This window comes from Salvia splendens, chromosome 6 (assembly GCF_004379255.2).
Source record: "Salvia splendens isolate huo1 chromosome 6, SspV2, whole genome shotgun sequence".
NCBI lineage: Eukaryota > Viridiplantae > Streptophyta > Magnoliopsida > Lamiales > Lamiaceae > Salvia > Salvia splendens.
In genome coordinates this window covers 31,345,886-31,358,659 of record NC_056037.1, presented here as the reverse complement: position 1 = coordinate 31,358,659, position 12,774 = coordinate 31,345,886, and the positions used below count along the sequence as shown (strand labels likewise).

The 12,774-nt window shown below is 36.3% G+C and overlaps 1 protein-coding gene and 1 pseudogene across 1 annotated transcript; one reads left to right on the top strand and one right to left on the bottom strand.

The window, feature by feature from the left end:
- Window positions 1-722: 722 nt before the first annotated feature.
- Window positions 723-3,359, top strand: LOC121810073. Its single transcript, XM_042210970.1, has 3 exons — window positions 723-976; window positions 1,078-3,005; window positions 3,083-3,359. Exons 1-3 carry the CDS (start codon window positions 802-804, stop codon window positions 3,158-3,160), a joined length of 2,181 nt encoding a protein of 726 aa, XP_042066904.1. The 5' UTR covers window positions 723-801; the 3' UTR covers window positions 3,161-3,359.
- A 380-nt stretch (window positions 3,360-3,739) lies between these two features.
- Window positions 3,740-10,123, bottom strand: LOC121807087 (annotated as a pseudogene).
- Window positions 10,124-12,774: the final 2,651 nt, after the last annotated feature.

Sequence of the window (12,774 nt, the reverse complement as noted above, 5' to 3'; positions counted from 1 at the left end):
GTAACAACATACTATAGTACTTAGTACTTTAATTATTCATTCCTCTTTTAATTATTAATTGAAGAATAAATATGGAGTAGTATCGATACAGTGAAGCCACCGTCGGAAATATTTTCAAGCTATGCTTTTTGTGTGGGGGAAGATGTGGGTAGAATAGGAAATGTGTTCTCTTTTCAAGAGAATAGAGCAATTTAGCATTCTATATACCAAGAGGGAGTATTGTTAGGGTTATCTCACTTAGCTTGCTTGTTGTCATACACAATCACCGGTCACTTAAAAAAAATTGACCGTATGCAATCTAATTAAACATTTGAAAAAGTGTAAAGTGTGGACAGTGAAGTTCTTTTAATTTTTCAGTATAATCAAAACTACCAAGACATTAATTTGATTGTACAATTAATCAAGCTTAATTTGTTCTCCAATACTGCACATGTATTAGTGTATATATTTTTAATTTTTGCATCTTGTTTAAGAATTTCATACTTCATAAAAGCTTCTACAGAAGAATACAAAAATAAAATACGATATAGAAAAAGAAAAAGAAAAAAGTGAAGATACAATCATACACCAATGTAATACGGGTCGATCCAACGGCTGTCACTCATCCTTTTTCTACCCGCTTTTGGCAACGGTCAACTTATCAATCAATTTGAATTTACAGTGCAAATTCAAAACTAGCCGTTACATCACCTCCTTCAAATCATATCAAACCCAGAAAATAATCCTCATTAATTCAATATCAAGATCCTCCATCTCCATTCAAATTTCCAAAGCAAAGAAACTTGAAAGCCCCCATCATCAATGGCGACTCATTCCAACAGATCCCCCTCCCCACTCTCCTCCAGACCCCTCAATCCAAATCCAAGAAACCCCGAAACCAATCCAACAATCCGCAGAAGCTTCAGTGGTAACAGACCCTCGCTTCTCACCAATCAGAGACGCTTCGATCCCTTCACTCCTGCTAATAGCCCTTCAGGTAATTCATTCATTTCACACTCTTCTTGATTCTTGATTCTTGATTCGAAATTTCACCCCTTTCTCTGTTTCTTGTTGACTGATTTTGATTGCTATTGGCAGATTTTGGGGGTAGACGATCTGTGGGTAAATCTTGGGAAGAGAAAGAGAATGATGAAAAAGACTGCATTTTGAAAGGTTCGAAACTTCAATCGCCGGCGAAGGGTTGCAAGAATTTCATGGCGCCCACGATTTCTGCAGCCTCGAAGTTCACTCCTTCTCCGAGGAAGAAGGTGCTGGTGGAGAGGAACGAGCCTATTCGGACCTCCATCTCGTTGACTAATGGAAAAGCCCTCTTTTTCTCTAATGAGAATGAGAAATTCTCCGACTCAAATCTTGCTGGCTCCGAAAACAAGAAGGCTGCTGTTGTTGAGAGTCATAAACCAGTTTCGAAGCCTTGCAAGAAGGTGTCGTTTGCGGAGATTCCATCGGATTCTCAGCATTCAGCTGAATCGGTGATTACTGATTCTGATGGTTTGAATGTGGAATCAAAGGTTGTTCAGACTCCCATCACGCCACTTGATGCTGATCCTTCTCTCCCACCGTATGATCCGACAACTAACTACTTGTCGCCGAGGCCTCAGTTTATTCGTTACAAGCCGAATCCCATAGTTGAGATGCTTTTGAACAAGGAAACCGAGCTGGATTCGGATGAGGTTGAATATAGCTTAATGGCAGAGATGATGATGTCTGAGGGCTTTTCAGACTCTTGTGAGGCCTCAGCAGATATGGTGATTGGAATGGATGAAGAGATTGAAGCTGTTGATCATGTCTCCGAGCAGCCTTCTTTGGCATTGCCGGTTAGTACAGCTGCAGCTGAGGAGATGTTGGTGGAGGAATTTGTTGGGAGTGATGGGAAGAAGCCAAGGAGGGTGGCTAGATTGATGTGTTTCTCTATGGTTCTGGTTTTGCTTGTAGCAGCTTGTGTGTCGGTTTCTATGACGCATGCTCCTTTATTTGATGAGTCGTTGTTCAAGAATGACCTGAGCTTGTCTGACTTGTATGAACAATCAAGAGCTGTTGTTGCTTCTGCAAGAGTGAGTTTGAGCCGTGTAGCGGCCAGTTCTGTGGCTCTTTTGTTCGAGTTGGTTGAAGGCGAGAAACAAGCTCCCGTGCAGGTGCAGTTCATGAACCTGTCTAGTCTGCAAGAGAATGCTTGGAAGGAAGCGTATTTTCTGAAACGAGTGGAGAGCATTGAAGAAGAAGAAGAAGAAGAGTTTGAAGAGGAGTTGGATACTGAAACAGAAGAAGCAGATGAGGAGTTTGATTGGGAGCTTGATCTTGAAGACGAAATCGATGCAGTTGAAGAGGAAGAACAGTATGCAGAAGCTGATGACTACATTGAGGAAGTTGTGAATCAAGATACTGCTCCAGATTCTGTGATTCAATCAGCTATGGATCAAGAAAATTCTCCAGATTCTGTGATTCAATCAGCTATGAATCAAGATACTGAGGTGATTCAATCATCTATGAATCAAGAAATTGCTCCAGATTCTGTAATTCAATCAGCTATGAATGTAGAAACTGAGGTGGAAGCTGCAACTGAAGTTGCAATTGATCAATCAACTGCTGCTCATCAGAATGAAAAAAGTGAAGCTGAAGTTGCGATGGAAACAGAGAAATCACAAGGCGACATCAGTGTTGGATCATCTGATAATGCTGACACAGAATCAACAGGAAGTGTTATGGCGGTGGGAATAAGTTGTTTTGTTGCAGGTGTAATTGGGGTTGCGGCCTTGGTGTACAAGATGATTCCGAGATCATCATCTAAAGTTAGTCGAAGCAGCAAAACTAAGGCTATGGAGGAAGAAAAGGAAGGTTGTTCACAGAGTTGGGAAATGAGCAGCAGCTTCTACCCAAGGAGTGGTGGTGGAAATGAAGTAGAGAGCTCGGAGAGGAAGGCCAGAAAGTATTCGAAGTTGGCCTCTTCATCGGGATCACCTTCTTATGGAAGCTTCACCACTTATGAGAGAATTCCCATCAAGACTAATGTGAGTGTCACAAAGCATATATATCACGTTGTTATGAAATGTATAAAAGTTGAATGTTAATGTACGTATGTATGCAGGGCGGTGGAGATGAGGAGATTATGACTCCTGTTAGGCGATCAAGCAGAATCAGGAAGCAGGTCACCCGTTCTACGTGATGGTGTAGCGAAGGTAGTAGAAGTAGAAGTAGAAATACCAACGGCTGAGGCACGTCTCTGATGTGAAACAGACAGTCTAGTTCTGATTAGTGTTCTTGTATTGTGATTTAGACTTAGTTTGCAACATTTCTTTTATGAGTGCCTTCATGCTTGCAACATTTGACCTTTCTGTGTGTTTAATACCAACTTGATTGCCCGATTTTTATCTTTTCTTGCTTGACTCAGTAAAATCAAAATGTTATATTTAGTTTAAAAAGTGTAAAACGATGAATGTTACCAAATCAATAGGTAACATCGACGTGGATACTTAATCTATAAAATCCATAACGTACCTACAAAATTGCTAAACTAAATTTTCGACATGCGATTATGTGTTTGAAGAAAAAGTTGAAATTTTGTGCACCAAATAAAAACTTATACTACTAGTTTTCTTTTCTTTTTTGATGGGAAGAGGAAACAACTCGAGCAGAATAGTAATCGGGCGAATTAAGTTTTAATAACTACTATACCCATAAATTAGGTTTTCAAAATTTATAAAACAATAAAATAATCGATTTAGTGTTACGATATGAAGGGGCATGAAGTATATATATTATTTACAAATAACTTGACGATCTGTACAATATTTACACAAATATACATAATGATCTGTACAACAGCAGCTGGAAATTGGAAAGAATTCTTAATTGTCCAAGAAAGCTAAATTATTCACACCTTACCAGAAAGGACACCACCTGAAGATGCAAATAAATAATTAAAAAGACAACATAAGGAGATTCATTAGGACAATCTAGATAAGTAGGGAATTTGAATTATTTGGAACAACCATCAATTCTATAACAAAAAACATACCCCACATAGTTTTGGCACAAATTATCGTGTGACATTGCTTGAAGAATAAGCTTCTGGACTTGTAATTTGACAGATAATCCATGGTCAGCCTCATGAGTGTCACCGGTAAGTTGGATGGAGCTTGACGGTATGGAAGAGAAATCCCTTCCCAGTAAGTTTGTTGCTCATCCTTGCCATGACAACTACCGCTCTTTCATTCAGAACCTCATTAGCATCGCCCAGTTGATTTACAGCCTGCAAAGCAGTTTTGTTTAACGTCATGAGCATTGCTTACAAGAGAGAGAAGTTCAGACTGTCGAGACATGCCTGAAGGAGCTCCCTCTCGCGAACACCTCGCTGTGGTTGAAGCATCTCTCCATTGGAGATAGATTCCTCTTCGTTGACAGTGGGTTGGGTGAGGGTAGGTATTTGAGGGACTTCATTTAAGTTGAAAAGACGGCAGTTTATCAAGGGATCATGCACAAATGCCTGGACACCAACCAGATATTGTTATACTATTTGAGAGGATAAATGGATTTGTGAAACTACATCACAGGGTCTTGGATGAAGTCAAAACTGTTCCAACTCTAAGGAGATAATATAGAAATGCCTAGCAGGATAACATAGCTGACATAAAATGATACAAAAGTATGTTTCAATTAGTCAACCCTAAGTGAGATGGGAGTGTTGCATATTTGAATCAACTTCTGGAGTAGCATATTGGTTGATGAATTCGAGAATGCCCTATTACAATTAACCTACTTGTCCAAACACAAGAGAAGCCTATCATTTTAATTCCTAAATAAATATGGAAAATTAATATACAAGGATAACAACACAATTTTGAACCAAGTGATCACCAGAAAACAAATAAATTTGGAGCGGAAATTTGCTTCAATACCACTGACCTCCATTGCTTTAACAAGCATTCTTGTGAGCCGAAAAGGAACCTAGACCAGCCAATATTTATTACTAAGACAAATGCACAAACTTCCACTTTTTCCAAGACAGGAAAGAAAACAAAACAATTTACTGTCCAACCTTTTCTGGGAAATTTTCCCGGTTCATTGAAGCTTCAAAGCAATCGCCAAAGTCAATGTGCAGTATCTTGCCACTGTCAAAAATATCTTTTCTAAATAAACCAAGAAAACTATGGACAATCATAAATTTGTTATATCTTTGGTACCTGAACCGATGCAACATGAGATTGCTTGGATGCCGATCACCCAAACCAAGCAAGTAACCAACCTGGAAAAGGTGGGAGTAAAATTTAAAGCTAGAAAATGTTCAACATGCAAGAGAATTCTGCGATAAAAACAAATGTATATTATTCAAATTTAGGGCAGAAAACTATTTCCTTTTCATTGACAGTAAATTGCCAACACTTAAATAATACTCCCTCCGTCCCATAAAAATATGGTCATATGAAATGGCACCGAAATTAGACAAAATTGGTAAAGTGAGAAAGATGAGGAGAAATGTAGTTAAAGTAGTATTAGTGGATAGTGAGACCCCATTATTGTTAGTGGTATAAGTTGTAAATAACTTGATGTATAGGGGTGGGTAATAAATTGGGATAACTTTCCTTAAATGGAAATGCCCATATTTTTATGGGATTGATGAAAATGAAAAGTGCACATGTTTTTATGGGACGGAGGGAGTATTCAATTTATTTGACATTGTTCTACACCAAAATGATCAGTATTTAACATCAAAACATTGAGATCACTTCAAATTTTATATTAATTGATAGAGCTAGATGAATATCTCACACCGTGTTTCAGGGATGTCATGAGAAGAAAATTTGACACTAAGGTACCCCTAATCCCAATATACTAACATAGTACTTTAAATATCACACTGAGCCATTGAAATTCTACACTAAATTACAAAGTACTCCAATATGGACAAGCAACAATAGTTCATTTAAAAATCTCTTTATAATTATATATTTTGTATTTTAGTAATTATATGAATTTTGTATATATAATTCCACAATTACGTCAAACATACATGAAAGTCTGAACTCTGAACCATACATACACACATATGACGGTAGTTCATAATCACCATTTAATTATTAACTTTTGTCATGGTTTTATAAACATGTCGACATTTAAATGCTTTTAGAACATAATATCTCCTCCACATTTAAATGATCTTTCAGATAAAATGAGACATTAGAGATAAGGTGGCACGAAATATCACTCTGCAGGTGAGGAAGGAAGGAGGCCTTCCATATTCTGTAAAACAACAATATGCAACATACAAACACACACCTACATACAATTTGGCACCCATCCTATGAGGCCGCTGTTTGGGGAGAGTGGAATGACTGAATATCTTTGGATAGAGAGATCCTTTTCAACAGTTTTTCTAGAATTGCCTAGTAGAGTATTTACCAAACCGAACAACTGATGGAGAAATGCAACAACATTAATTGTTTAAAATGGAAAAGACAATGGATCACTCTGTTACAAGATTAAAAAATTACAGCATGACACTTCGATATTAGAAGAAGAACCACTATTGACAGAGTATACAAGTATCAATAACACACCTGCATGACACGCTCGTCTTGGCGTAAATCTTCATGCCCCTTCAACAAAAAAGCATGCTCTTCCCCATCACTTCCATGAATTGTCAGCTTCCGAGGTCGTTGTTTGGATGTGATGACAACAAGCTGGGGTGCAAATGATGCAATTGTCACCACAGGTGAATCTGGGAAACAAATTGTGACTTCATTAGAATATAGCAATCCGTAATGTATATATATCCGCATGGGGTGTACATATGTATTTTTGGGGGCTTTGGGGGGAGCACAGAGCTTGACAAATAATCCAACTATACCAGCTATATAGGTTCCAGGCACAGCTAGTTTCAGATCACGACATTCCAACAGCTCTGGAGAGACAGACTAGTTTAGCCAAAAAAACATAAAAATAAAATCAGTCAGCAACTTCTCCAAAGTAAATAATAAACACCAGTTAGAAAGTTCTTCTTGACTGCAAATCCAGAGTGGTCAGCGATTGAAGCTGCTTATCTATACGCCGAAACACGTGATAATACAGATCCCAAGCCAGGAAATAAGCAGGTAGTAATAAAGTCAGACATAATTTCAACAAAGGTGGAAACATGATGATATTCCTTAACAAATCATACCTGAGTCAAGTCTGCATCATTTCCAGTTCTTCTGTATCTCATGCAGCATTCATAGGCCTCCAAAAGCTCATGCCAGTATGCCTGAAGAGCAAATTGCTTCTCAACGTAAGCAAAAATGAAACTGGAATGATTGAACTCATAAAAAAAGGTCAATTTTCTTTCTTGTGATAGTTTCAAGAGAAGAGAGGATCATTTTGCACATAGAGGAATATGTATAAAGGAAAATGAAAACTATTACGAGTACCATCTTAATATCTTATTACATGTTTTTGGAACTTAAAAATATATGCTCATGATATTAGAAACAAGCAGTACTGTAAAAAGGGGCTCTACCTGAATGAAGGCTTTCTCTTTTATAGTGGAATTGTTCCTTGCTGCTCCTTCCTCAAGCATTTGGTGCAATGGCTCTAATACATTCAACATGCCTTCAATGTTATGTTCGCCGAAGTATAAGCGGCTAGCCTCTTCCAAAGCCTCATGCCAAATTTCATGCCAAAGTATTGCAACTCGGATCAATTCCGTGGACACAAGTTGTGCCTTTTAATTCAAGAAGCAATGTCAGATAAAGGTGGAAAGCAGACATCAGAGAATAATCATTATGACATCCCTACGTTACCCGCATTCGATGCTTGACCAAAAGTTTACGGATAGAGGGAATGAAGATAGTGAAGTCTTCTCCAAGAGCCTGAGCTAGACAACAAAGTGCATCAACAGCATCCTTTCTAAGCTCGTCACTTTTCCTGCAAAACGGGTGCCTCACTTAAGAGATGGAATAGATAAATAAAATTACGCTGGTACAGTGAACTACCAAATATTCCTTCCGTCCTCAAGTACGAGAGAGGTAGAAAGAAAAGTGATTGAAGTATTGTTGGTGAAGAATGGGGCCCACCTTATAACAGAGAAAAAACTTGCCAAAAATAGAAAGAAGCTAATTTTGTGGGACGGATCAAAATAGAAAAAGAAACTATTTTTATGGGACGCAGGGAGTAATTTTTAAGAAAAATACTATTTTGACAGTAGAGCGAGAGGAAGACTACATACATAAGATAGTAGAACATGTATTTGTCACCAAGCACATCTAAGCATGCAACGATAACATTTCTTGAGCACTTAGACTTTAAGGTTAGACCTAATCGCCGACACCCAAGATTCCAGATTTGCTCTTATTTTTAAGAAGGAAGCATAATATCAGTACTATTAATTACTGACTAAGGACTATGTCCATTACAAAACAAAATAAATGAAAAATTAATCATGTAGCTACACTCTCCAACGATTTCTGATACTGTTTTACAAACACTTGCATCAAGTCACATTAACTAAAAAGGCGAAAGAAACAATTTTCCCTCCTGAGTAAATAAACACTTCTAATATTCTGATAATAACATCTAGGGGGTTTTTCTTCTTTAGTTCTAGACCACAAATAACATTCCTTAAGTGTACTGGACTTTTTTTTTATTCCGTCTTTGGGAGAGACGCATGACCCTCATGCGTCTCCTTTTAATGAAACGCATGACGGAGATGCGTCTTTATGGGAGACGCATGATGGTCATGCGTCTCTAAATTTTTTCGAAAATTTTTTTTAACGACGCATGAGGGTCATGCGTTTTAGGGAGAGACGCATGTCCCTCATGCGTCTCTGAGTTGCTCTGCCGCTGCCTCTGTTTCGTGGACAATTGGAGTTGTCAGTCATGTCTTTTCCCCATTCAACATAAGTTTTGTTGTGTGCTTGAAAAAGAGGATAGCATGTTAATCCAAAGAAGCATCATTACTCTTTGAAAAGCAAGAACTTTTTTATAATTTATTAATGTAAATGAGGTGGAGCAAATCACAATGCAGGGTAAAGTAACAATTTTTTTATAAAAAATAGAAAAAGAGAAAAGGAAAGCACGAACGTCAATGTATTTCTATTATATATAAATATAAAAATATATTCCATTGCAAACCATCATCAAGTAACATGCACAAACTAATTAAGTATATTTAAGGTGGTGTGTTCAGATACTTTAAAGAAGTGAAATTCGAAATTAGTCCATGAAAAATACATTTTGCATTTTTTATGTTTTTGAATTAGAAAAAAATATTATCATAAGTATACAGGAAATGAAGAATCAAAAAACTTATCTTTATTTTCCAATTTTGCTTTTGAGCTCTAGAAAATAGAAATGGTAAAAAAAATTAGTTTGTTTCCCTCCATTTAATTGTTGTCAGTTTTCCTATATAATGAAGTTACAAGACATTTTAAGACGTCACTTTCAATTGTCAGATAAAAGTTCTTGCTTTTCAAAGAGCAATGATGCTTGAATGGGGAAAAGACGTGACAACTTCAATTGTCCAAGAAATAGAGGAGCAATCAACTTAGAGACGCATGAGGGACATGCGTCTCTCCCTAAGACGCATGACTCTCATGCGTCGTTAAAAAAAATTTCGAAAAAATTTAGAGACGCATGACCCTCATGCGTCTCCCATAAAGACGCATAATTGTCATGCGTCTCATTAAAAGGAGACGCATGAGGGTCATGCGTCTCTCCCAAACATGGAACAAAAAAAAAGTTCAGTACAAACACGGAATCTAAGTTCAACTCTAGAACAAAATAAGAAAAAACCCTAACATCTAGCCATCATAACAGCACACCCCACTACCCTTCAAATTGTTAACCCAAGAATGCCAGCAGTGGAGAAGCAAAATCCCCCGCGCGGGGGGAGGGGGGGTGCATGTATCACCAAAACAAAGCAAAATATATTACATGATTCATGAGGCAATCATTTTCCAGAAATTAATAATACATCCAGATCTACAAAAAAAATCTAACAAAATAACTGAAGAAACATATTTGTGCACAAAAATCAGATCTCCACCCATCTTTACACTCAAGTATTTGATGAATTTAAATTTCAACAATATAAGAAAATGAGAGGGAAATCAGACCCATCCAAGACGAGCTTCAAGTGATGCACAAGAGCTGATATGTGGCCTGTGACCTGGTTAAACAGAAGAAGAAAAAAACATTTACTTATAAATATTTTCTTAATTTATTAGTTTATATTATTATAATCATAAATAAACATTTACTTATAAATATTTATTGATATTATAATTGAATAAAATTTATAATTTCAAATTTTCATTAAGGCTTTGTTGATTAATTATTGATTTATAAAATAGTACTCCGTAATAAATATTTTATTATTAATAATATTTTTATTTGTTAAATTATACTCCCTCCGTCCTAATAAATATGAAACGTTTGTTTTTCGTCACGAGATTTTATGTAGTGTTGTTTTGTGAGTTAAAGAAGAGAAAGTAAAGTGAGAGAGAGAGAAAAAAAAGTAGAGATATAGTTATTTTTATTTTAGTAAACGTTTCATTTTTAATAGAACGACTAAAAAAGAAAAACGTTTCATTTTTACTGGGACAGAGGGAGTACATAATTTAAATAATTATATTATAATTATCATAATAATTATAAATATAATAATAAAAATATAATTTTTATTATTATAATCATAGTGTAATTATAGTTATTTCTTAAAATGAAATTAAGTAGAGAGTATGATTCATAATTTTAATTTCAAGCTTAATAATAATAATTTGGGACACCTTTGCACTAACTAGTTAATTAATTGAATATGTTGTTGGTTTACTTTATTAACTTAGTTTCTAAAAAATATCTTGTTCATGATATTTATTTATTATAATTGAGTTATATTTCAATTGGCCTGAGTTTATTTAAATAAAACTTTATTCTTAATAGTATATTATCAACCCGCATCAAGACGTGATTTGATGCAATAATAATTTTAGCACCTTTTAGACATTAATTATTAGCACCCAATATGTGATTGATATATCCAGTTACAAAAAATCTCCACGTATTGATAAATTTAAGTAGAGGAGCCCACAATTCCGAAACAGCTGGTTCCGGTTTCGGAAATTCCGAACCGGAATCGGACCGCGAGGGTGTTTCGCGGTTATGGTTTCAAAACCGTCGGTTTAGGTTTCGGTTCTGAACCGGTGGTTTTTGACGGTTTTCACGGGTTCGAACCGTCAGTTTTCGGTGGTTTTTCACGATTCCGGCACGATTTCGGTTCTGAACCGTCAGTTTTTGACGGTTTTCAGGGTTCGAACCGTCAATTTTTGAACCTAAACCGAACCACGGTTCTAAAATTGACGGTTTCGGTTCTAGTAAAATCTCACGGTTGTTGGAAACAAAACCGTGGGCACCTTTAAATCTAAGTAATACTCCCCACTCGTCGACTCCCCAAGATGCATACATTAATTAAGAAATATTAATTTCTTATAACTCATATTTCAGTAATAAACAATATCTTTTGGAGACGTTAGTCAAGGTTCTTACTAGCCCAAGCCTTGAACAACATTCAACTTTCCGATGAACCAAAGCTTCATAATAGCCAACAACGGCGGATCCAAGTGGGGTTGTGCAGGGTCGGCACCCCACTGCTGGCCAACTAAGGCAGAGGGAACTCCATTAGTTCTGGCCTTTGAAGTTGCCGCCGACCCCAAGGTGTCGGCCTACTAAGGCAGAGGGAACTCCATTAGTTCTGGCCTTTGAAGTTGTCGCCGACCCCAAGGTGTGTCGGAGAGGGAAAAAGGGCAGTCATGATTCTTGGCGGTCATATGAATGGGATAAGAAATTCATAGACTGAGAGGAGTTGTTTGAATATTTGAGAAGAATTTAAAATTTTGAGTTGCAGGGTAAAATGGAGTTATAGAAGAAGAAGAAGAAGACTTCATCCGTCCATTATTTAAAGAATCATTTTGACTCGGCACGAGTTTTAAAAAATTAATTGACTTTGTGAAGTAAAGTAAAGGGAGAAAGTAAATGGAATGTGAGATCTAATATTTATACTCCGTCCATCCTACAATAAGACTCAAATTTTTGGTGTGTCTTACATTTTTTTACCATAAATGGTAAGTAGGTCACACATTCTATTCTAAAAACAAGTGGACCTCATATTCCACTAACTTTTCCACCCGACTATTCTTTACATTTCTTAAAACTCGTGCCACATCAAATGTGACACACATTATGGGACAGAGGGAGTATTAGTTTTATAATGAATTATGTGCATAAAAAGTTAGTGGAATGTGGGGTGGGGTTCGTATATCAAAAAGTGAAAAACAAAGTAAATGGTTCTTTGAATGGTGGACACCCAAAAATGGCAAAATAATTCTTTAAATGGTGGAACGAGGGAGTGTTACCCAACTTTTGGTTTGTTAATATAACACTTTTATCTCTCGTGTTAAATATTAAAAATATAAATTCTTTCCTTTTTTATCTGTTTCCTCAAAATAGAAACTTTTAATTTAGGAGATGAACCCCACAATCCACTAACACTATTTTTCATTATTTTTTCTCATCTTCTCTTTCACTTTACTATTTTTTCATCTCTTTTACTCTACCAATTTTGCATTAAAATTTATGTCGTTTCCAAAGTTCCTATTGTTAAGAAATTGATGGAGTAAATAATTAATTAACTGTGATGGCCACTAATATGAAATTAATACTTACCACGATATTTTCTATATAATGGATTGATAATTATTTATAATATTAAAAAGGCATCATATTATTTTTGTCTAATTTAAACATATGTCA

Excerpts from the sequence above, each read along its gene's own strand:
- LOC121810073 (XM_042210970.1), top strand. The coding sequence starts at position 802 with ATGGCGACTCATTCCAACAGATCCCCCTCCCCACTCTCCTCCAGACCC. Across the intron at positions 977-1,077 it reads TCCTGCTAATAGCCCTTCAG|ATTTTGGGGGTAGACGATCT; the intron begins GTAATTCATTCA and ends TGCTATTGGCAG. Across the intron at positions 3,006-3,082 it reads GAATTCCCATCAAGACTAAT|GGCGGTGGAGATGAGGAGAT; the intron begins GTGAGTGTCACA and ends GTATGTATGCAG.